General features: G+C 31.3%; 3 protein-coding genes across 3 annotated transcripts; 2 read left to right on the top strand and 1 right to left on the bottom strand.

The window, feature by feature from the left end:
* Positions 1-139: 139 nt before the first annotated feature.
* LOC148284989 (uncharacterized) lies at positions 140-9,121 on the top strand. The gene is made up of 5 exons (XM_088231796.1): positions 140-466; positions 1,449-1,563; positions 4,013-4,120; positions 4,434-4,564; positions 6,451-9,121. Exons 1-5 carry the CDS (start codon positions 305-307, stop codon positions 6,835-6,837), a joined length of 903 nt encoding a protein of 300 aa, XP_088087922.1. The 5' UTR covers positions 140-304; the 3' UTR covers positions 6,838-9,121.
* Positions 8,954-24,678, bottom strand: Lint-O (L(3)mbt interactor in ovarian somatic cells). The gene is made up of 6 exons (XM_088231775.1): positions 24,505-24,678; positions 23,265-23,554; positions 21,039-21,534; positions 20,850-20,959; positions 12,692-13,378; positions 8,954-9,417 (listed from the first exon to the last, which is right to left on the bottom strand). The coding sequence occupies exons 2-6, from the start codon at positions 23,547-23,549 to the stop codon at positions 9,271-9,273; spliced, it is 1,725 nt and encodes a 574-aa protein (XP_088087901.1). The 5' UTR covers positions 23,550-23,554; positions 24,505-24,678; the 3' UTR covers positions 8,954-9,270.
* LOC148284988 (uncharacterized) lies at positions 14,325-18,789 on the top strand. The gene is made up of 3 exons (XM_088231645.1): positions 14,325-14,404; positions 17,713-17,909; positions 18,235-18,789. The coding sequence occupies exons 1-3, from the start codon at positions 14,325-14,327 to the stop codon at positions 18,267-18,269; spliced, it is 312 nt and encodes a 103-aa protein (XP_088087771.1). The 3' UTR covers positions 18,270-18,789.
* Positions 24,679-26,359: the final 1,681 nt, after the last annotated feature.

Below are 26,359 nucleotides of genomic sequence, written 5' to 3'. Positions count from 1 at the left end.
GAGATAACATCACTCTGCACCAGAGATTAGTAAACAGGGCTTATTCACAGACTACTTATTTAAGTTGTGGTCAGAGACAATGCCGAACTACATGGTTGTGGCTAGCAATATGTTTAGTCTATGGTACCCATATATTTTTAATCTATAGGATTAGAAATTTGTAGAAAAGTGGAAAATTTCGGAAAATCTGTGGAAAAGCGGAATTTACTCGGAATATTGGTGAAAAAATATAACATAAATCTCAAATTGCTTTAATATACACATATTACAGTTTACATTCGTTTGTATACTGACGCATCTGAAAATGTACTTATTTACTGGTCGGAAAATGAACCAGAAATTACTGATGTTACTGACGATTCTGTTCTTTGTGAATTCAACATTTTCACTTGCTGAAACCTTATTTGAAGCACCCCTTGAGCTGGATGTCTGTGAACAGGTTTGCGCTGAAAATGCTTTACAAGATGTAAGTTTTATATATTAATTTGTTCTTGGAATCGATTTAGGATAATAATTGACTAATATTTCATTAGGGAAAAACAACTAACTTAGCTGTAAGAAAGAGATAATATGAAAGTCTAGGCATTAACACAGTTTGTGACCTGTCATTGGTTGGTTTAAGTGATTACACACCTTTTAACATATAATATGTACAAAAATGTAATACAAGAGATACCTTTTTTAAATATGCATCATAAAAATATTAGAATATAAATAAGACAAACTCTTGTTTTATGCATTTTCCTTATGTTATTTATTTCCAACATGCTTAGTTAGTTTATTGAACATTATATAAACTCATAAATTCTGTATGTGAGGAACAAGGGTAATGAAGATTAAAAAGTTGTTTGATTTAATGTGAAAAAGATTATTCATAAAAAACTTTAAAATATTTTTTATAGTGAAATACAAATGAAATACAATCTATAATTTTTGAAAATAAAATACTTATAACAGATTTATTTCTAGTAAGACCAGAAAACGATTTTAGTCACCACTAAATAATTCAATCAGCCGCTCTGTTTGGCGGCTAGACTATTCATTAAATGTCGGCATTCAATTGAATGGCTAACGGACGCTTAGCCAAAATACTGAAAGCAACAATTAACAAAAGGGCTGAACGTGGCTTAGCCTTTTTAAGTTTAATGCCACAATAATCATTGTTTTATTTTTAAATATATTTTGTCATGTTATTTTAAGTTAGGATAAGTTGGATTAAGTTTAATAATAAAAAAAATATCATTGAACATATTAATGTACATAAAATATTATTTAATATTTAATAATAAACGTAACCCGGCGGATTTGGATTAATGAACAGCCTCGCCATTCAATTGAATGCCAACATTTGATGAACAGCCTAGCCGCCCAATTGAGTGTCTGATTTGACTGTTTGGCGGCTACATATATACATATATATCTTTTATAATATTTACATCTTATTTAAGAAAACTGCCACGCAATGCGAAAGGGGTTGCAGATTCTTTAATATCGCCATGAATACCAATTGGTCTGTTGGAAAGAGCGTTGATCTGAATATAACAAAGGACCAGTGTAAGCAATGTAAGTAATGATCCACTTTCTTAAAGTAATGTGAAATACATTTGAGGTATCCAGTAACGATTTCTGTCATATGTCAAATTCATGTTATTGAGAAAACCGCAAAAAACTATTTTGAGTACTTTTTTATGATGCATGTAAAATAAAAATATAATTAAATCGAAAAACAATGAATGTGCCATATTAAAAGGAAAAAAATCAATAGTGTCCTAAATATTAGTTCATTTTTAGAACTCAAAAGATGGTTTTTGGAGTAGTATTTGTAATATAGCGGTTTTTGGAATTAAATTGCAGCAAATAATGGTTTTCTGAGGGAAAAATAAAAAAAAGGAAATATTTTTATTATTATGAATAAAAGTGTGTTTATCGTTTAGTAAATTAAATAAAACAATCTTCATTTCCATAAAAAGTAGAGTTTACTTCCAAAGTATCCTGGTTGTCGTGAGAATGTTTTTTTTTCATTCATAAATCATAAATCTTCAAATTTCTTCCATTCTTTTTAAAAGAGTTTAATGATTAATTTTCAAACATCTAAAATCTTTTTGGTTTTACCAGGAATTCTTATAGGAAGTTCATCTGAATTTATTTTTCTTATTCTAGTGTACATTCTGTGATCCATGTTGTCCGCTATTTCTCCTTTCACAATAGTATAATTTTTTGCCTCCTTTCTTTTCAAGTGCAATTTATGACCTTAAAATGAAATCCTGACATATTTTTCAAAAGGAAACCAGCTGATTTCTTCCATTCTGGAACCATAGAATTATTGCCTAATAATTTCATGGTTGCTGTTTTCCGACTAATTTAACATACAACGTAATCTTTTGTATTGATGACAACTTCTCTGGAACAAATTTCTTTTTCTATTTGGCCAGATATTTTATCCGGTGGCAAAAAAGAATAGCCAGCAACTGGAAATATAATTAACACTTGTTTAATATTGTCTGGGAGCCTCCCAAAATAACCGATAAATTAACAACCTTATCACTATCAGTCAACTTTTTATTTTGGCCAGGACTGAGCTATCATTGAGGCAGATTCTGAAGTTTTGATTTCCACTTTCTTCAACTTTTATATTAGGGAAATATATTCCTGCTTCCTTGAAAAAATAATATGTTCAGACTTGGTCAGGTTTTTATAATCACGAATCTCTTTATATCTTGAACACCCAGCATAGTACATTTGAACAGTTTTTTCTTACGAATGCAGTTTGCTTTTTTTGGTAATGATTTTTGAGCATATCGCAGCAATTTTTCAACATTTTTCTACCATTTAGCTGCATTTGCCGGACGCTTTCTGCAAATTTTCAAAGTCAATTAACAGATTAGTTCATTATCACATATGTATGCTGCGGATGCAAATTTGACACCGCATGCACATAATATTGTAGTTTTTACTTTGATAAAATACTCAAATATATAAATTACGCCAATATTGATTAAAGTATTTCTCAATTTTAATTAGCGAGGATGCATATAAAGGATTTTGGAACTGGATCTGCATAACACAGCATATTTCATATGAAATAAGACAGATTTTGGAAGTAATCATGCAAGTAACGGGTTTTGGTAGCAAAACAGTAATGCATATAACATATATAATATGAATTTTGGAAATTAAATAATTTCTAAATAAGAATTACGATAACAAAATCCAATTTTTGGTGCAGAATATGATTTATTTATTTTTTAGTAAAAATAAATGTTTGCGTTTTTTATTATTTACCCAAATATTTAATTTTAAGGGCCATTTTCAATGAGTTGTAATCAACTCACTATTCGAAAATGGGAATCAAGTTGGGGTAGAGTGAAATCCGAACCACAGACATTTGATCCGTGAGTCCTAGGCACTAGCCACTGGACCACAACCTGATTTAAAAATAACATCAAAATCAGATTCCTCTCTCTCGAATTATAAGGAATCGACCGAAATATCACTATATTGTCCAATAGACAAATAATGGAAATTGGTACTGAAGGGCCTTATTTGTATAAATATCATAAAAATCTCATCATAATACTAAGACATTTGATGATTTTAATTTTTTATATTGGGAGAGATATACAACCAAATAGATATACACCCTTTTCTCTGATTTGTAAAGTCTTGAGTATTACTTTTTTATTGCATACATAAACGTAAATACATTTATACAATGAAAAAGTTAAAACATATTTAAATATGAGTATATGTATATTTATATTAATTTATTTATATTGCAATAATTGAGCAACTATCAGTCCATATTTGTATTCGGGAAATAGTTGCGAACTATTCATATGAAATACAAAGATATGTCTTTTTCATTGAAATATTAGTGATTTTATAATTCATATTTTAGCATTTTTGGTGAACCAAATTATTCGTCCTATTGCTTTTAGTTTTTAGAAAAGCAATTTAACAAATAATGATTGATTCAATAAATTATTGTGAAAAATGGAATGATTATTTTCAGCTTGTTCTGATGCATATCCACATCAAACAGATGCTGTTTGTTTCATTGGATGCCTCGGAATGATGCAATTACAGAAAGATGCTTGGCTTTTTTATCTTGAACAACAAGGTAAGTTTGATGAAAACAAATTAATTACCTTTGAAGTCATGTAAATATTACTCGCCATACTATTAACATTTTTAATTAAACTTCATATCTGACAAAAAGTTAGAACACATAATAATATTTTTTAAAGTTATCAATAAGTTATATAGTACTTACAAAGGGAACAAACTATCGGGTAAAATGCTTTTGAGGTGTCTTCAAAGCTTCAGTTAAAAAAAAAAATATACAAAAATAAAGTTTTTATAACAACCAATTTTTAGATTTTGTTCCATACAATAATAATAAGGCAGTTTTTCATGTCACTTGTTTATTTAAGGTGATACAAGTATACTGGAAATAGAAGTGAGCCTAGTATCAGATCCTGCTCTGTGGGATCAAACCGTTGGAACCAATACTATCTACAAAATACCGCAAACATATCTGCGTTCTATGCCCATTCAACCAGGAGTAAGTATGATTATTCTGCTGAAATCATTATGAATTAGCTGAATAAGCATGTTTGATTACCATAAAAATATTATGAGTCTTCTGGAACCAATTTACGCAAAATACAAGTAGAGAGAATATTGATATCATTTCGTGGACAACTTTGAAAGGGAAGGCAGCAGCACGCAGAGGAGAGCATGCTCCTGGCATATACATTATGTATTATGTAAATACCTTTCATTCAATATAATAAAAAAATTGCTGAAATAAAATATTTATCTTGCATTAGCTGCCTCTTGTATTTTCCAATTCACCATTTCTATACCATAGTGCACTTTAAGTGATTTTTTGTACAAAGGAGCTTAGAATAATTTATTTTTATTAATATATTACAATGTTCTTCATCTTTGTTGTAATATATTAATATTAATAACTCCCTATGCAGTTAAATCCAGTCCTTGTCTGCAAAAATTTGAACAAACTCAATATATTGTTGATTTATTTATTATTCATGATGAGTATATTTGACAGACGGAAACAAGACAGCACAACTCGATTCCAATTTTCAAACACAGAAATATATGAAGACATTAGTGGACAAAGGCGTTGTTGCAAATTTTCAAAAATGTACTTTTTTGCATGGATGAAGATTTCATATACAGCCCTTTCATATAAAACAAACTTCACCATAAAAAAGTAGCAGAAAACCAATTATAGGAGCGAATAAAGGTGTCAAAACTATAACCTCAGATATCTCTGCTTTTTGTTTTGTCACATAACATCCACTCATGTCTTCATATATAAATTTTAATTAGACATTATGAAAAAATTGTCCAATCTTTTTTGTTTCCACTCACATTATTTTTTATGTAAGTAATATTTATGTACATGTATTTTCTTATTGCAAAAGTGTTTGTCCTCAAAATTCCAAGAATTTAGAACTAGTCACATTTATGAATATTCATTCTTATTTTTTTTTTATCCCTTTACCTGAAAAAGGTCAAAATTTTATAAAATATGTTGTTTTTTTAGTTAAGAATTGTAAGCAGTTGATTATTTGATACAGTGAAGATTTTTCGATCATTTTTGTACTCTAAAAAGTAAATAAATTGTTAAAAATCTTAACATTTTACATCAATTTAATTCATCTTGGGTTACAAGAGGTGGTCTAAAAATTCAAGGAGGGTTAATATAATAATATTTTTCCTTTTCCATTAATTCTCCTTCAAATCTTTTAAATTTATTTATTTATTTTTTTTTTTAAAAAAGAAATATTTGCGTTTTTATGATTTACCCAAATATTTAATTTTGAGGGCCATTTTCAACAAGTTGTAAATAACTCACTATTAGAAAATGGGAATCAAGTTGGGGTAAAGTGGGATTCAAACCACAGACCTTTGGTCCGTGAGTCCGAGACACTAGCCACAGGACCGCAACCCGATTCTATACTCTTAAAATTGAAATTCCGCATTGAAATTGTTAACTTGACTTCTTTATCACTTGTAAATTTCCTTTAAAGTATTTTTTTAATTTGGGAACAAATAATAATTGAACGGGGCCAGGTCTAGACTGTAGGCAGGGTGGTTTAATATTTGAACACATTTGTGAAAAGCAGAAATTGAAACATTGAGGGAAATATGGAGAAGCAAAACACCTTTGGTAGATTTTCCACTCCTTTTCTATAACCATGACCTTTCCGGCCAATAGCGATTTCAACCATAAACTTCTCGGGGGGCGGTGTGGTGGTGGTTTTTGATAAAAACATCAATAAAACCTCTTGGTTTGGTTTTAATATTTTATTTATTGACTAATGATTGCTGTCGTCTAAGTCAGATAAGTAATCTTCAGAAAAATAGGTATAATATATGAAATAGACAAATAAAGTTGAATGAATTTGTTTATTCTAGCTGCCAGAAGCTTTGGATGAAAAGACTTGGAATCCCTGTACCCGAACAAGTGACATTCCTCGCTGGGTAGTAGGACTTGTAGCAGCAATTCTGATCATCATCACAGTGTATGTTTCTTATCTCCTACCATCTCGCTCCGATAGTCATTTTCTTATCGAGACTAACCAGTCCAATGGTCATATGGAAAGTATGTTTTATGATAATGATATAGTAAAGCTGTCCGTAGTGTACCATGAAGATGAGAATTGCTCTAAAGGAAACAAAATACTGACATCCGATAATAAGCTTGTAACGCTTAATGAATTCTTTTCTGAGGACTTTCATTCTAATGTTATACCACCTCCGAAATATACCCTGTTCCCAGAAAACGAAGATGATGAAGATTAAAGAGTACCTTGCACTCACTATGGCATGCTTAAAGTATATCGCTAACCGCCAATGCTGGAAATTGGGTACTATCTTTGTGTACTGTATAAATGTCATATTTATAAAACATTATTATAGGTATGATGCAGTTTTGCTGTATGCATTTAATTTTCTCTATTATTACATATTGTGAATTTTAAATTAATGTTTCTATAAATTATATGCAGTAGGTACATAAATATATTATGTAGTTGATCTCTTGAATTATGCACTCAATGAAAAAATACATTAAATTATTTTTGTCAAGTATTGACTCAGTAGATGTACTGAGAAATATAATATAATGTACATATTTATGAAACGGTACTATTGAATTTATTTTACCTAAAGTAACTTCTGTCACAACATATCTACACATGTTGCAGTGACGTCAGGAGTTTATATAGCGCTGACTCTCTTCTTCAAGAATAAGTATAAAGTAACATTTGTACGTATGTCTGTTGATAGTTTCAATAAGATTGAAAGATATTTCAACAAAGATAGGAACCTTTTTGAAAAGAGGGTAAAATATAGATCATTGGACAAATTCAAAATACTGTTTTAATCATTTCATGTTAGTGAATTTTAAAATATAACATTTTCATTGTGTCCAAATCTTTAGGTATGGCAAAGTACTGGATTTATCCCTTATATGGTTTCATATCAACAGAAATGGAGATCATTTTTGAGATATGTAATAAGGATGTTGAATCTTGTTGATCTCTTAAACCAGCGCATACCATCATCATAAGCTATGTGAGCACTCCTATAGTCGGTCAATCTTTAAAATAAAATTTTAATTTCTATTGAATAAAATTAAGTTAATAAGGTTGTCATGACTATAATTTACAAAATAAATTGATAGTTGTATTTATTGAAACTTTCAGGAGATGTTTTTATTTTTAGAATATAAAATAAATAATACTATGTAATAATTCATCTAGTCATTTTTTCTAGTTTTAAGATGCATTTATTTATTTTATACATTTTATCTTATCTTAAATTAGAAAGTTTCTTTCACTTGTGGATTGCATAACTATATCGTCGGATTTCTGGCACAGTTGGTAGCTACAAATTTTAGAAAATTGAGATGTTTTCATAAATGGCATCAAATAATCTTCGTTTAAAAAGCAAATGAAAATATTTTATAAATCCAAAAAAAACTTGCCGTTTTATTTGAATTGTTGATTTGGCATGAGCTTTTAACTTTAAAAGGGCAATATCTCAAAACTAGTATTTATTAAAAATACGACGACATAATGTATTTTTGTCATTTATTCCAATATATTAAATTATTACTACGTATATTATGTAGCATAATTAATTTTAATAACAAATTCAATGAAACCTGAGCATTTTTCTTCTTCATATTTATGGACATTCATAGTAACATTTTCTAATATTGACCCGTAAAGCACGCGCCAGCATAAATCAGAATAGTCTTTTTAAAATAGGTACCGCCTATTTTAATAATGGTTTTGCTATGATAAAAGTATCATTTCAGTTTGAATGAATTAATATTGATTGCAAAAGATTTACCGCAACTTCTGTTTTCACTAGTTTGTCATAGTACTATATTACAATTAATTTATCTTATTTACCAGCACAAGCATCAGTCATGAAGGCATGATGCTCAACATTCCTTAGCTTTATATCCAAATGACCACAATTAAGACCTGCGAAAACAAGCATTCTACTACGTATGAATTTGTTTATTTTAGAAAGTTATGTGATAAATATGGTTCGTGAATTATAAGGATGACAATCCCATACTTGATTATCGTGAAAATCATCATCATCATACCCCTCACCTGCACTTTTTTGTTACATGAAAGCAAAATGATCAGTCTTACACTTCAAGTGCAAGAACAGGGACTATGGCATGTGACACTTTCTTGAATAAATATTGCATGTCAATCTTGCCGGGGATCTAACCCGAGACCGCATGCATGGTAGGTAAACTCACTAACCACTAGACCATAAGACGGACAAAAAGTGACTATTAGCAATCTTTATTTGTATGAAGAAATATTAGCGTAGCCTAAAATGACATAAATTAATCTCTTTGAAAAGCTTTGGTTAATTAAAAAGTCATTAACATAATATTATTTTGTTTATTTTAAGCTATTATTACACATTGAATTATATCCATTATATTAAATCACAAAGTGAGTTACAATAATTGTTTTATGTAACATTGTTTTATAATAAAAAAATGTACTACACACTTAAAGTTATTGTTCAATAAAATGTAGTAATGATTAAATGTTTTATTTATTAATCAGAAATAATACTAATTATTTAACAACATCCCAATACATCTGCAAAGTTTATTTGTTTATGTACATACACTCTGCAAACATTAATGTACATACAATCTTTCCTGGTTAAGAACTAAATCATATTCCAGCACATTTACATCCAGCACATGGTGAAATCATCTTTCCTGGTTTGTAACTTGACAACATGTCTGTATATTTTCAAGGCGGGACCCAACGGCAAACCAAAATTATGTATTATGTCGTTTCTTCTCATCATCAACAGAGCATGGCCATCAATTTCCTAAAATGTTTTTTTTTTGTTAAATAAATGAATTCTATTTTCTGTGGGAGGGAAAAAGGCATTATATGTTAGAATATATAATTATTATAAATTTTATCTTGTCCGGGCAGCAATTACAAATACTATCTTCATCAGTAGGTACGTATTTAAATGGTATACTTTACTTTTTAAATATCTCTATCTGCCTATGTATAACGAAGCTAGCTCTACCAATACGTCGACACATGTTTTCAGGAAATTAATCCAATCAAGTGACATATTTTTTTCTAAAGTGTTGCTATTATGTCTTTCTGCGTATGTTCATATTGTTATCTCAACTGTCATAATCTGACACATGCGGCAAAATGTCTGTTAATTGGGTTGTGGTCCCGTAGTAGTGTTGCAGACTCTTCAAATATTTATTTTTTACCATAACTTAATGTCGTCAGCGTTAAATTGACTGCTCACCAAACAGACACCAAAGGCATAATTTTGTACATTTCTCATGTGTAGATATTGCGTAGATAAATATACCGAGGGGTACAGGAGCTTTCAATAGTTGTACCTCCTCAAATAAATTGTCAAAACTCGGAGATACTGGATCTTCGTAATTGCTCGGGAGATTTTAACTATTCCATATATATGAAGATATAGCTTCTGTATCTTCGGATTGTAATTGCCTTCCTGGACCCCGTTTATAATGGGAGGTTAACATTTATCTTAAATTTTATCTACTAGACATGTTCAATTATAGGTTACCGACGAAGATACTTTAAATGTTTATGCAAATATACTCATTTTCGTACAAAAATGTCATTTTTTCTTTATTGACAGGCGAAGATAACTCTGTTAACTTTCAATTGTAATTGGGGCCCTGGTATATAAATGAAAAGCTATCAAGAAAAGAAGGAAAGTGGAGAAGAAAAAGTGCGTATGTATATGTATTACTTTACAATATAAGCTATTTAATAATAAATGTTATTTTATAAGTAAATCTAAAATAAGACAAAGAAACTGTGTTTCTTTTAACCATGATTTTTATTTTTAAAAATTGGTTGTATAAATTGGCTCACTTATTTTTAAAAAAACAACATATTTTTGGAGTGTGCCATTTCATTACAAAATTGCCTCAAAATTACCGGTTTTGCAGTCTTGTCACTGTTTATGTACTCTTAAATATAAGTGAAATGGTCAGCAGGAGTAAGAAGACAGTAGTGACTTGAGTATGTAAGAGTAAATAACAAGATAACATAACCCAATTTGTCATGCATCACGTCTACAAATCTTGATGCTCAAGCCTATAGGCACGCGGCGTACTACTGAATTTGACATACGAATACCAGTGAATTATAGAGCCTGATTTTGTGCTTTCAACTAGTAAAAAAATGGCAGATTATAGTAGTTGTCGGATAATCGAGTGACGGATTACTGAGAGAGTACAGTATTTTACTATAATTATCCCTTTTCATTGTTAAAAAGGCATTATCAGGTTTTTAGTGGGTTTTTTCTAATATTGTTTGTTTCAATTTGTGTTAAAATTTTATTTAGTTTTATTATTATTTGTTTATTTATTATTATTATTTGATAATTATTTTATTTATTTATTTAATATTATTTTTTCATAGTGTGTTATTCTTGTAAATTTGCATTATGTTTGTGTACACATATTTTTATTAAATAAAATAAACAACTTTGTTTTTTATGACTTTTTTTTTCTACTGACCAGTTTTAAAGCTACACAAGCTTCATTATCAAATTATTAGTAAATTATATAGGTATAGCCGGTAGATATTATAAAGGTGGTTGAAAACAAAGTTGTTTTATATTTATTTTATTACAATAAGTAACCACAAAGTTAATGCTTTAAATATATAAAATATTTAAAAAACAATATTCATTGTCCTTTCTGGTTTGGTTGTGTATAATATAATATGTTCATTGTAATTTGTAAATATATGTATCTTGTTTTCAGCCGATATTATCATGCAGGAGGCCTCAATAAATGAAAAAAAAAAGAAATAAATAATTGAGCAACTGATCGGGTGTCTTAAGTAGGCCACTTGGTAGGCCTTCACAATCCGTGAACCAAGTTTTGTCATCAGATGGTACAAATACAAATATTCTTCTTCTTCTACATTACATTACTGGATTTTATCCACTTTACATTAAAATCCTAACATTACATCGTGGGGTACTACAATTAAGAAACTTCAAAATTAGCATTTTTGAGTTAACCACTTAGCACACCTCTTTGTATCCCCCTCCATGAATGCCACAAATAAAAAAATCCTGTAAACAAATCATATTATGTCGATTTGAATGCATCACAACTTGTCTATTTGTAGCATTCTTAGAGTAAGATACAATGACGGATACGGCCGGATTTAAATACCTTTTTTTAAATGAATAGAAAATACTTTTATTATAATTTCCTCATTTTTAGTGACAAAAAAATTGTGTTCTAATATCACCACTCATTTTTTAACTTATTGATATCTATTGTATTCTTCTAGTAGCCTTTATTTCAATTTTTTTTTAAATGTATACCCACACACAGACCATGCCTTTGTGGGGTTTTTTTGTGTTAATGTAATAGTTTTTTTGTGTATTTAGTAACCTATTGTAAATCATAAAAGAAATTACAATAAATAAAAAAAAAATATGTGTTTTAGTGGTCAATTAAAAAATGCTGATTTTGAAGTTATCTAGTTGTAGTAATTACCCCAGGACATGATCTGTATTGAAAAAAATAATTACATACAATACTAATAACGGTTGACTTGTAAATTACTTATATATGTGTCGTTTGCTGAACAAAACTCCAAAAATGTAAATTGTTCTGGAAAATTACTAAAATATTTCACTATTATTGATAACTTGTCACAACAGATCTTCACAGGTCACAGTGACGTCAAGAGCTTGCATAGCACTGACCTGCACCTTTAAGAATAATATGTGTTAAAAATACCTGTTCTAAGTTGACAATAATTATTTGAGTAAAAACTAGAAACAAATCAAAATAACCATAAAACAATATGTGTCAGCTGACAAAAATTCCAAATATTACTTTTTGAAAACAAGTTTAAAATAAAAAGAATAGAATCGTTTATGGCAAATCTGCAAAAACACTTTATTTTAATACCATAATTAAATCAGGCAAAAAAAAACTTACTATTAGTACTACATTGAAAGTTTTGTGCCGTAAACGGGCCATTATGCGCTATAGGGTTTACATAAAAAAACTTTTAATTTGGTATTTCCTTATGGGCTTTTAGTAACTATCAATTGTACTTACATTTTCTTTAAAAACTTGAGCTTCTTCAGGGAAATATGAAGAGAAATATTGGTAAACATCATTACTATTCCAATTTTCCGCATCAGGAATACTGACATCGAAAGTCTCATCACCATTATCATTTGGATGCTTTTGAAAAGTAAGACTGTTGCGAAACTTTGTCAGTTCGTGTTCATTCATATATATTGATCTAGAATTATATATGCATTTCCTATCTGTAGCCAGGGATTTAATTTTCCTAGTATCTATTTGTGCTTCAGGTAATATTTTTTCTTCAAGGGGTTTTCCTCGAACAGCACAGGTTGGTGGTTCTGGAGAATTATGTTTTACAGGGAATTTCCAGTCAAAATTGGATACCGAAATTGGACTAGAAGATTCTTCTTTCTCGGCAATAACTAATTTACAATCATTTCGCTCATCACTGTCTGCACTCTTGACTGATGTTTTATCCCTTCGCTTGTCTGGGTTACTTTTTCTAGAATCAGATCTATCGGAATACTTCGAGCTGTTGTCAGAGCCAGGAACCTTTTCTATGTATGTTGAATCAAATGTGCCTCCTGTGGTTTTAGTTAGCAGACAATTTTTACATTCCCATTGATCCCATGCCTTTAAACGCTCAGGAATGGGAGGCACATGGCAAAGAGCGTGGTAAGCATCAGCGCAGGTACTACATACAGTAAGTACACCCTAGAAAATAAGAAGGCATTATAAAATAAAATAATTCCTCAACCCTTTATAACTGAACTTCTTTAAAAGACAAAAATACTAGGGATCATTTGTGGATTTTAATTTTTTGCATGAGACTACACTTTGCTTCATACGAGGCATATCCAGAAAGTAAGAGTACTATTTGGCTCTCGTGCTGTGAGAATTTTTTTTCCAAAAGTTGACCGGTGACCCTCGTTAGTACCAAAACTTGCCTCGTAGTGTTCGTTTCGTGCGAGGTCAAAAGGTTCCTTATCGCGGAAGGAAAAACTCCGACCGAAATTTTTGCACGGATCAAAACTGTTTATGGCGAAGGTGCTATGAACTGAACAAACGTATTTAAGTGGTGTCGTGAGTTTAATGAAGGAAGAATGAATATTCATGACGAGTAAAGGAGTGGAAGACCTTTAATTGTGACCAATAAGTTGGTGAAAAAAATCGACAAAACTGTTTGTGAAGACTGCCGATTGACAGTAGATGAAATGTCTGCAATGTTTCCAGATCTCTGTTCTAAGAAACAATGACAGAAATGCTGGAATATCAAAAATTGCGCTCAAATTGGGTCCCAAAACAACTGACAGAGCAGCACATATTGAATCAGGTCGCTGGTGCTCGCGAGTTCCTTAAGGGATTTGAATTGGAAAGTGAGGATTTTCTGAGCTTCATTGTGACTGGTGATGAAAAATGGGTGGCCCATTACACCCCTGAGACAAAAAGACAGTCATCACAGTGGCGGCACACTAGTTCCCCATCTGCCAAAAAATTAAAAACCTCAATTTCGGCCAGAAAAATCATGGCATCCGTATTTTGGGACCGAAAAGGGATAATTTCGATTGATTTATTGCCTCAGGGGGAGATGATTACTGCAGCACAATACTGTGAGACTCTACAAAAGCTCAAAAAAGCAATAAAATAAAAACGGAGGGGAATGTTCACAAAGGGAGTGTGTTTGTTGCACGACAACGCCCGCCCGCACACGGCTAACGCCACCAAGACGCGTTTGAACTCGTTTGATTGGGACATTTTGAACCACTCTACATACTCCCCTGACTTAGCGCCTTCAGATTGTCATCTTTCCAACTTCCTGGGTGGAAACAAATTTTAACCGATGAGGAGGTGAAACAAGAGATCTTGAAGTGAATAAAGGAGATGGCAGGAGAGTTCTGAGGGAGGCATGAAAAAGCTTGTGCCACGACTTACAGCCTGCATAGAACGGGAAGGCGACTACGTGGAAAAATAAGTAATAGATTAGGTCTATAACTTAAAAACCGTTTTTTTTTTTAGGAAATTTGAGGGTTTATTAAAGGAGTTCTTGTACAATTCTGTCATTGAAAGTATTGTCCATCGGAAGTTACAATGTTTCCCTATTTTTCTGGCAATTTGTGGATGCCATCCCAAAAAAAATCGGTCATCTTTTGAATCAATGAACGAATCAAGCCAATTTTTGATGCCTTGGACTGAAGTGAAGCGTATTCCGGAAAGTGCATTCTGCACCGACCGAAATAAATAGTAGTCAGAAGGAGCTAAGTCTGGGCTATATGGCGGGTGGGGCAGAACTTCCCATCCACTATTTTCCTAATAGTCTGACAATACCAGTCTGACAATGTCGGTCACGACGAAACCCGGTCACTGGTAAAAAATTTATAAATAAAAGTGGAATAAAACTATAAAGTATTTTTATTGTTATAATTTTCCAAATAGTTTTTAATGGGCTGAGCAACATGTGGCCGAGCATTGTCATGTTGGAAAATCAATGTTTCTTGTCTGGTCTCCCATTCTGGCCATTTTTCCTTTAATGCTCTCTTTAAACTAATCAGTTGTGGTCGGTACAGCTCTCCAGTAATGGTTTCACCCGGTTTTAAAAGCTCATAATACACAACTATCTTCTAGTATTCATCTTCAAACTTTTTTGGCAGTCCAGGCTGCTCTTTGTCTTTGATATCAAAATCGACTCTTTTTAAGCGTTAAAACCTCTCGAAACACTGTGATTTTGCAAGAGCATGTTCGCCATACAATTCCACGAGCAAACGATGACTTTCGGCTGCAGTTTTCTTTGCAAAAAAGTGGCTCAGCAAAACTTCCCGCAAATGCTATTTTTTTTGCCTATTTTCAAAATTTTCTATGGTTGAAAAAAATATTTAAAAAAGATATGAAAAAATAGCAAATCAAACACTGTTGACTGATTTTGACAGCTTATGAATAGAGCTTCAAAATGATATGTATGTCAATGATTTGCCACAAATTCAAATTCCGGTTTTTAAGTTATAGACCCAATATTAAGAAGAAAAAAATTAGTTATTACCCAAGAAAAAAACATATCAAAATTTAAAATAATGGTCAAGACATATGTGATAAACAATTTATAAATTAAATATATTTGCAATGTTATTATTAGAACACACATAACAATATGTATGATATGTGTGCCCTACTTTAAGATTTAAATAAATAAATAAATATTTACAAACAATGTACTGTATTTTTTTTTTTTTTAATACAAAATTGAGTACTCTTACTTTCTGGATATGCCTCGTATATAGACACACTGATGATTGAATGTCAAATAAACAGTTTTGTAATTGACATTTCATGGTTCATTATTATAAAACCGTTTAAAAAATGGAAAAAAAAAATGATTTAGTCAATTCAACCGAATTAAGTGTTTTGGGTAATGCTTTGGTCGCAATAATGTTCTTACTAAAAACCATGATGTTTGACATTTAATCATCAGTGTGGCCAATTTAGAGGTGGGTAAGACCCTGTCACTGAAATAATACGTATCGCTTGATCTGTATGACCAAAGTGACCAGATCTTTCAAGTAGTTCAATTGAGCTAATGTATATTTAGTTCATTCAGCTCATTTAGTTCATCATATCTCCGCATCTTTCGCATCTTCGTATTATTCATACCTTTCGTATCTTCATATCTTTCGTGTCCCTAGTTTGTTTTGAGCCAAATGTGTATGAGCGATGAATGAAACAAATAATCAAATAATTATAAATCATTGGCTGGTTTATCAACATGATTTTTTTTATCGATTTTATAAAGTTGTTGATATTACAATATTGCAAACCTGTAGAAAACAGATACATTATTTTATTCACAAAAATAACGTTAGAACTATAAGGCAATGGAAAAATCTTTTCATATCTTTAGCTTTTTAATCTTTATTTTCTATTGAATATGTTGTGTAACTTGAATTATAAAAATAAAACTATAATTTTATTGGTTGGTTGGAAGAAATTGCCATTTGGCAATAAGCCCGCCAATGTACAAATAACATTATGTACAAAAAATTAAATAAATAAACAATTTAGCATAGAAATTATATTTCATGTAAGGTTTATTTACTTTGTGCAAGCTACTTTTATAATTAATATTTTGTTTATTTTTTTAAATTATGAATATTTGAAACCCCATTAGCTAGTTTTTTTTTTTTTTTTTACAATAGGTTTTTATATTTAGAAACTAAAGTTATACAGCTTACAAAATAATCAAATGCAAATAGAAAAAAAATATATCAATGAAATTAAAAAAACAATAATGGGCCTCAAGCACAAAATGGATAACTGACCTAACAAATTATTCTACAATCGGATTGTTGGCGAGCTCATGCTAATAAATTAAGCAGCCAAATATTTTTCAGTCTACACTCACTTAGAAGGTTGCTAAAATTTTTACTCATTAATACTAAATGCTCACTCGTACAAGCATTACAACTACCCAATCTAGATTACGCTGAAGTTTCCATGAATGATTTAAGCTGTGAGCAACTCTATAAACTTGAACAACTTCAGAATACATTCTTAAAGTATATATTTTTGGTCTTGGGAAATATGATCACATTTCTGATTATCGTAGGCAACTGAAATGGCTCAAAATTAGACAGCGAAAGACTATAACTTCCTCTCACTTCTGTTTACTATACTTCATAGTCCCAACGCTCTTATATACCTAGGTGAAAAATTTAAACGCTTATCAGTAGACTGGAAAATTTCGCGATCGCGATAAAACGAAAAATAATGCGAAATTTGTCATTTTTACGCGAAATTTGGTGTTTTTTGAAAATAACAAGCTTAGTAAGCTTTGAACAGCCATAAAATATTTCAAAGAATATTTTAAGTTGCTAACTTCACACTCGTTTCTCTGCGTCATTTTATGGAATCTTGGCTTGATTCAAATTGGAGGCCATATTTGTTTTCATAATTGTCATATTTCCATAAAAGTGTTGTTATATGCCGATTCTGCTAAATATGACGATATCTTGGGAATGAAAGGATTCTTGTGAAAAACATATTCATGGTGTAAAAAATAGGAAAAATGCCGAGAAGAATTCAGCTTGCACTTCAAAGCAATTTTCGATCTTTACGGTGATAAAAGATGTTACCATAAGACAGAACGCTCTTACAGAATTGGCTAAAGACACGACTGAAACCTTTATCAAAGCCAACATACCTTTGGAAAAACTCGATGATCCGCATGTCAGAGCCTGGATTGACAAATATATGCAAGGTATTTGATTTATTTTTATTTACTTTATTCTGAGCAAAATATTTATTTTTAATGTTATTTTACCGATTTTGATAACCTTACTGTTTTTGACACATATTTATAAAGTGGTAAAAATACGACATTCAACATTTTATCTGTAATATTTATAGTACGCAGTGAATTTGTTTTGTAAACTTCACTGATCAAAACAATTTCCAAAGCCACAACTTTTACAAACACTATTATAATTTCAAGATTAACGCCGAATGAAGACATTTGAAAGTAGACTTAAAAAATTGTCAAAAATACAGTTTTTCTTTTTCAGTTTACAATTGTTTTTTTTCAGGTGCTGGAGATTTGCTGTGCACAAAAACATTTTAGCGCCCTTGAGGTGATTTTCACAAAAATGGCGCTATATAAATTATCCAACCATAATTAAGGGAGAAATATCTCGGAATTGTAGCTGCCGACAGAGTTTACATAGTGATAGAAGTTTTACAAAACAAAAAAATTGATTGGTTTTGCGACAAAACTTCAGGCCGTTGTGTGTTCGCCATATTATTTAGAATTAATAAAAGTCCTGAAGTGGTAAAACTGTTTGTGGCAGGGGTAAAATTCAAGAGTCAGCCAATGCTACAAACTGTGTCAGGGATATAATAGATGCCTTGAAAGACAGTGACAGATTCAGCGTGTTACATGACTAAATGTGTTGAGACGTTGAAGGTGGTTTTGGGTAACCATCTTTTGCATGTGCATTGCACACATGTATATTCCGCGTTTTATGTAATATTTGCTTAATTTTTTTATTCAGATTTTAAAAAATATATTACCAGCTAGTTTACATTCAGTGTTTTTAATGTTGCATTATTGTAAAATAAATATTTTTAATGCAAAAAAACAACGCCTTTGACTTTTATTATCAACCCGTGAACTCAAATTGGTTCTAAAAAATAACACCGCCAGTTTTCAAAAATAACACCGCTTTTCACAAGTAATAATACCGCTGTTTTCCGGTCTCTACTTATCAGTTCATGGTTTACCTCTTCGTTCTAATTTTCAAAGCACCCTCTTAATACCCTTCCACAATTCCTCTTTGTTCTCTAACTTATATAGTGTACATGCGGCTCGACTGTGGAATCATCTCCCACCCATTATCAGGGATGTTACTACAGTATCTCTGTTTAAATCATTTCTGAGGAAACATCTCCTTTCTCTTTCTTAATTTGTTCTTCTTTCCTCTTTATTCCTTTTTCACATTGAGTAATAGTATTGATTTAAGATAATTTTTATACAAATACTGATACAATTATTTATATTTTTGTATATCTTTAGTTTTTTTATTTTGCGACTCGAATCACAAAAATTAAACTTTTATTTTATTGGTTGGTTGAAACAAATAGCCATTTGGCAATAAGCCCCCGCCAATGTAAAATTAACATTATGTACAAAAAGTTATATAAAGTTGTTATTTTAATTTTTAACATTGTTTCATTTGTAATTATAATTTTATGTTATTTCTTCTGTTAAGGTTGTTATTCTCGATTTGTAATCAACATTTATTTTAAGAACAAAAAAAAATTAATATCAACACTTTTCCTTGGGTCATTTTTCCATTACACTTTCAAGGTGAACTGCGAAATATAAATGGGCTTGTGAATTATGACTTTTTACAGATTCCTTCCTCATACAAACAAAATACGAACACATACGTTAACTTCCACTGATCTCGAAATACTAAACTCCCAGTATAACGTATTCGTATGCGTAGGGCGAGTAGGAGCAATTTGACGTATCACAAATGTTTTTGTTATTGCTGGTATACTTTTTTCTACCTGGACATACATGATACAGCTTGTTGTGTTCAGGCGATAATATCGCGGACATATCACATACGTTTGTATGGGCAGGGCGGTTAACACGGGCACAGACTAAAAAGCCATAATAGATTACTGAATATGTATGTTAATAAATTGATGTAATTTAAAATTAATAAATAAATGATTTAAAAAGTGTTTCTTTTAATCTTTAAGTATTGAACAGACAAATAAATAAACTCCAGGAAACAAACTAACTCCTTGTTCACATTTGAGGGAATTAATGAAATATGAATAACTAATGCTTAAGTCTCTTCTTATTATCAGCCTGTTTCTCTCCACTGCCTATATAGGACTCTTTGAAATTTTTCTATATTTTTCTGTCCTGGGGACTCTTGTCTCCATCCATGTCCCACGAGTTTGATGATATCATCAGTCCATCTCCTCTGTGGTCGCCCTGCTTTCTTTTTATTTTCGTAGGATCTCCAATTTAGTATTCTGGGGGTTCACCTATCAACTTCTTGTCTCGCCGCATAACCCGCCCACTGCTATTTTTCATTTTCCCACTCTTTCTGCGATATCGGTCACTTTTGTATGGCGTCTTATCTCCTCATTCCTTATTCGGTCTCTTAATTTTGTGAACACTTCTGGCAGTGAGTGACATGGTTTCATGACCGTATGTCGTCACCGGCAGAACCACCAGAGTTTAAGTCTCAACGTAAGTCATTCATAAAATAGCATTTTTATCTTTCACATTTCATAATTAGTTTCAATTAAGTTTCAAGAGCCATTCCCTTACATAAATATTGAATAACACACCATGAAACCTTTGAGTCGGCATGGACATGGCGGGCGGGCAATAAGAGCAAACGAACAAAGCAGCCAATACAGGCATTTAGGAACCTACTACAGATAAAAAGCGTATATGTAGGCACTTAATCTATCTACTAACCACAAAGATAAGGACACAATGTGAGAAACGTATCTCACATTGTGTCACAGGTTAATTTAATAAACACAGGTAAATTTAGTTTAGATGGATGAAATGAAAACTCTTTCACTTATTTACTTAACCAATCAGTGTTTCACCCTCTATTGGATTTAAATCTCCTCAAACTTAATGTAACATTAAAATTGCTCTACTTACAGCATCGTTTGTCTCAATACAGACTATGCATGTCTTACAGTGTGGACATTGCCAAGTGTTGTCCGGTCTTAACCGTAACATACCATCTCCACGCAGGCAGGATGGGTGTGCTGAAATATAAAAAAAGTTCAGTCATAATACCACTACCTTATGATAGTTAGCACAATGAAATAAACATATAAAATTTACCTTTATTACTACAATCCCTACAACTCACTAATATCCCAGAGTCCCTCCTCTCATCTTTATTTTTTTGCTGACGACAAACAGAACAAACTCCACCAGTTACTTTTTCACAATTTTCCATTTTCACTGAATGGCTATCGTTAGACTCTACATCTTCATCCTCGTTAGACTCACCACTGTCTGACCTTTTATGTTGATATGAGTTTTGACTTTTGCTATTAACAGTGGGGGAATGTTTTTTCAAGGTAGATTTGTTAAGAGAACCAACAGGGCGTCCACGTTTCTTCTTTATGGGTACATTATTGTCCGATGGATCAAAAACCTTTTTCGCTCTTTTATGTCTTTCTCCCACTCTGATCCCCAGAACTCTTTTTGTATCAGCTCTTGCAAACATTGTCTGGTCTTTTAGTTTACTGTTCATGGATCCTTTCTTCCTACCCGGCTTTCCTTTTACTCTCATAGGTGAAGAAGTAGAGGATGAATTATTAGATGATGTGATCTGAAAAAGAAGTGTTTCAAGTTTTTAATAAAAATTATTTATGGAAGTTAATTGTAATTTATTATAGAAACAAATGACAAGTGATACTCAAATCACAAATTTGGAATAACCAGTGACTGGTTTCATCACTTTTGTGACATCTTCAAGACAGGCGCCATGGCGCAGTTGGTTAGACAGCCAACTGTGAAACTGGTGTCGCGGGTTCGATTCCCACCAGATGCAAGAAAAAAATCCAAGAAAGATTTTTTTCTCAATTGGTCTGGGTGTTGTGGTGTAGTTTTTATTATCTCCTCTTCCATATCCCCTTTGCTGAGAAGCCTCAAAATAGAGGCTTAGCGAATTATTCCTTTAAAAATATATATCTATCTTTGGATATACAAAACCAGTAAGATTAAAATTAAAAAAGAAAAACTACAACCGTCAATAATATTCTTATAAAAGATCATTCCACAACAACAATATGAGGGCTCTCACATAGTATATTATTTAAACCCATTAAAATAACATTGTATAAAGTCATGCATTTACCCAGTAACACTTTGTGAAAATGTCCTTCAGATAAAAATAATTAAATTCAATTACTTTTATAAAAAAATTAAGTTCTGTATCCTTACTGATTTTGTACATATTCAATTCTTTAATAAGGATATTAATTTGAAATATGTCAACACAATTATGAAACCGATCACTGGTTATTCCAAATTTGTGGATTTATGTATCACTCATCTTTTATTTCTATAATTAAAAGAAAAGTATATCTTGAAAATTAGTACTTAATTTATTTATTTATTTATTTATTTATTTATTTACGGACAAAGTCCATTATAAACATTACAATTAAAAGAAATTTTTACAAAGGAATAAAAAAATATAAGGAACAGAAATAAGCAGCAAAGACAGATGATAGATTTTTTAGATTAAGTAAAAAGCATAGGCTAACTATACAGATTCTTTAGCTGATTTGTAAAGAAAGACATCCTTACACCATAATAATCAAGATCTTGATGATCGTTCACCCGCCTGATCATTCTGGGCAAAGGCGACTGTGCACCATAATTGGTCCTGTAGTGACCGAGGAAAAGCATTTCATTATTTCTTAGTCTACGGGTGGGAACGTTAAAAAGAATCTTTTGCAAAATTTCAGGGGCATCAATGAGACAGTTCATAATTTTATACATGCAGATTATATCTGCAATGCATCTGCGTTTTTCAAGACTTGATATGCTTAAAAACCTCTCCATATCAGAATATGAATAGTCTCCTCTTTCCAATCCCATCTTCCATGCAATTTTTCTTATAAAACGATGTTGAACTGATTCAAGGCGCTTGATATGAACAGCATAATGAGGGGACCAGATTACAGATGCATATTCAAGAATAGGGCGAACTAAAGAGCAATAAAGTGTTTTAAATATATTTCATAAAAAATAAGCACCTGGAAAACAGTTTTATTTTATTTTTAATATCTAAAACATTTCTTTCATGCTACACTTTCATGCTACACTTTTGTTTATCAAGAAGTATAAATCTATTCAATTTTAAGTAATACGTCGACCAGTTTCGAGGTTACTGCCACAATCCAACATCAGTAAGTCCTGACAATGAAGTAGTAAATTCGAACCTGATCAACATATAACTCCAAACTGAAGTGGTTTATACAAATTTATAAAAAAAAGTGTAGAATTATATTTTGCTTAGGGATGTTGGTAAAAATTAAATGACTTTGGCACCTTGGTACTTGAGTCAGCGTTGAAGTTATATGCTTCCATACTGTTATCTTGGTCTCCATCATCTGCACCCAAGGTAAAGTTGCCATTGTGCATTTTCACAAGGCTGCCAGATTCCAATTCTTTTTCGATTATGTTTTCTAAAGTTTTTCTACTGTAGATTGAGTTTTCTTTGTTTGCCATAGCTTTCAGTAATTTATTTGGAGGTACACCTTGTTCTAGATAATCTGAATCAAGAAAAATAAGTTCTGCCATAGCTGTGGTCATTAACCTTTTCTCAGCCTTCATTGTACCTAGAAAAATTATTCTTATTAGTGTTCTTACCAAATATTTATGTCATGTAATTTGTCACCAAGGTGTTCTATTTTTCTCAAGTATGTGAATATACAAAGATAAGGAATAATAAAAAACCAAGAAAATAAAATGTAAAATATACTAATAAAATAGATAAATGTTTTTAAAATCCTCTTTATTTATATACTTTCGTGTAAATAATATTAATTCAAAACGCGGACTTTATGATTTTTCCACATGAAATAATAAAAAATTTTCAGTAAGTATTTTACACCTTGACTGTTCCGAAACTAGTCAACATAAAAATCAATCTCGTGATATACATATGCAGTGGTCAGAGTGTTTGCCTACCATGCACAAGGTCTCAGGTTCGATTCACGACATGGTTTCCACGAAATATTTTTTAAGAAGGTATTTTAAGCCAAAATATTGATTTCATAGTTCTAGGACCAGCAACTAAAGCCTAAGACCGATCATCTTACCTTTACGTATTAAAAAAACCGAGATGGAAAATTCCAAGTTATTATCGGCTAACATCAGTTAATCTTTTGCAGCCCCTTATTGATTTTTTAAAGTTCACATTAGTAAATAACTAACCTGTCATCTTGCAAACATCCAGTATTTAAATATTCACTATTTCAAATATATTTGATTATGATACAAATATTTAACATTTTTATTTCTGACATTGTTTTAAAAGTTCAAGTTCAATGTGAAAGTGGTTTTTGGACTGTTTAGGGTTGTGAATAATTATTGTTTGAGAAAGACAAAATAACCATAACTTAATTAAACATTTATTAAAAATCTACTTTCGAATTTATTTCTTTATTTGTGACATTTTGTTTACCAATGTTAGCATCTACAACGATTTGGTATTATCATAATTATTTATTCGTGAGTTTGTATTAAATGACAAGGTGAAATAAAAAAATTGCTATGAAATACATACGTATCCCCTTGGTATTTCTACTGTTTATTGATCAATTTATATAAATAAAAACACAAGAAACGAAAAACAGAATCAAAACAAAGCAGAGAACACAGCGCAAATCACGAAATCGTGAAAATTGAAAATATACCACAGACTAAAGATTGCTAAAGATATTGAAATATACTCTTGAACACAGTCACAGATTATGGCAGAGACTATAGACTATACCACAGACTAAAGATATGTGATTATTATATTATGGTTATACCACAGACTATATTCCATACGAGAATATACGCCAGAACGATGCACAAGGCACAAGACAAAATATAGAGAAAAAAAACACAGATAAACATTCGGAGTAATAATGCGCCAAGCTATAGAAGAGCCCAAACGTAAAAAAAAAAAATATTCTATGACTATTGGGTATTAAGCTAGCTACAGTTCGCAGCAAAACAATGGGCCGTACGCCTAATGGATATTAATTTGCATTGTAAATACTTTTAAACTTGGCGGCCTCCGTGGTGTAGTGGTCAAGACGCTTGACTCGAAGACGGGAGGTTCCGGGTTCGATTCCCGGTGAGAACACAAAAATTAAATGTGATTTTTCTCAAGCCTGGGAGTTCTGTGATGTAATTCACCACTGTATTAGGTCTCCTGGCCTGTTGTGGTGCAAAAATAAAATGAAAAAATAAATATGTACCTGTGTATTTATTATTGTAGGGTTATTTCAATTTATTTTTCTATAATTCACCTACATTTATTTTATAAAACTAAAAATATATGTGTATGTTTATTTTTATTCATTTTATTCACAATATACTTTTATGTTACATTTATATTATTACATTTATATTATTACATAAATCACAGCTCCATAGAACCAATGTCCCGCGTTGGGATTGTTTGTTTGTCCGTCACATCTCCAAAACAGCGAGTCGTAGCGGCCTGAAATTTGGACATGTCATTTAAGATGCAATTTCAAGGTTAACGTTGCTATTTTCGAGTAAAATTTTAATCAACCTCAACTCGATAAAGACTCAAACTTTATATGGATGCCTAGTGCAGCCCTGAAATATTGTCCTTAATCAACTGTCATTATTAACACTAAACATATTTTAATTCACAAATTTATCTCCTAAATTGAGAAAAAATGGTATCTGAAGTAAATATTAACCGATAACAACAGAGATGAAAAACATTTTAAAGAAGGCAATATTGATGTCTAGGCATCTACAGGGCTTATGACTTGTCATTGGCTGGTTTAAGTGGCCACTTTACACACTGTGTGACATTCACCATTCTGCCCATATTTGAACATCCATATTACTTCAATTCTTTCATCTGTTGATGTTTGTGAAGTTAAAGAGCTGAAACCTTTATTTATGCGAGTGAGATTCATCTTGTCTACAAAAATTTGGACAAACTCAAAATGTTGTTGATAAATCCACCTGGTTCATGAAGAAGTATAGAAATTGAAAAAAATAAAATTTCATGCGTTGCCTAGTATTTAGGTGATCGAATTCAATTAGATGAATCTCACTCGCGTAAATAAAGGCTTCAGCTATTAAACTTCACAAACATCAACAGATGAGAGAATTGAAGTAATATAGATGTTCAAATATGGGCAGAATGGTGAATGTTACACAGTATGTAAAGTAGCCACTTAAACCATTCAATGACAGGTCATAATCCCTGTAGATGCCTAGACTTCTATATTGCCTTCTTTAAAATATTCTTCATCTCTGTTGCAATATGTTAATGTTAACAGCTCCCCAGGGAGTTGAATTCAGTCCTTGTCTACAAAAATTTGGATAAACTCAAAATATTGTTGAAGTAAATATGTTGATATAAGGAAAGTTTTTAAGCAACA

Source organism: Micrasema longulum, unplaced genomic scaffold (genome assembly GCF_059751315.1).
Source record: "Micrasema longulum isolate JH-2025_06_02 unplaced genomic scaffold, ASM5975131v1 h1tg000071l, whole genome shotgun sequence".
Classification (NCBI taxonomy): Eukaryota; Metazoa; Arthropoda; class Insecta; order Trichoptera; family Brachycentridae; genus Micrasema; species Micrasema longulum.
The sequence above is the reverse complement of the archived record's forward strand: the minus strand, read 5'-3'. Positions and strand labels throughout refer to the sequence as shown.

Coding starts and splice junctions, on each gene's coding strand:
- LOC148284988 (XM_088231645.1), top strand. CDS start 14,325: ATGTTCACAAAGGGAGTGTGTTTGTTGCACGACAACGCCCGCCCGCAC. Junction 14,405..17,712: donor ACCAAGACGCGTTTGAACTC/GTTTGATTGGGA, acceptor TGTAAAAAATAG/GAAAAATGCCGAGAAGAATT. Junction 17,910..18,234: donor GATTGACAAATATATGCAAG/GTATTTGATTTA, acceptor GTTTTTTTTCAG/GTGCTGGAGATTTGCTGTGC.
- LOC148284989 (XM_088231796.1), top strand. CDS start 305: ATGTACTTATTTACTGGTCGGAAAATGAACCAGAAATTACTGATGTTA. Junction 467..1,448: donor CTGAAAATGCTTTACAAGAT/GTAAGTTTTATA, acceptor ATCTTATTTAAG/AAAACTGCCACGCAATGCGA. Junction 4,121..4,433: donor TTTTTATCTTGAACAACAAG/GTAAGTTTGATG, acceptor TGTTTATTTAAG/GTGATACAAGTATACTGGAA.
- Lint-O (XM_088231775.1), bottom strand. CDS start 23,549: ATGAAGGCTGAGAAAAGGTTAATGACCACAGCTATGGCAGAACTTATT. Junction 21,535..23,264: donor ACGCTGACTCAAGTACCAAG/GTGCCAAAGTCA, acceptor CTTCTTTTTCAG/ATCACATCATCTAATAATTC. Junction 13,379..20,849: donor GTATTGAGACAAACGATGCT/GTAAGTAGAGCA, acceptor CTTATTTTCTAG/GGTGTACTTACTGTATGTAG.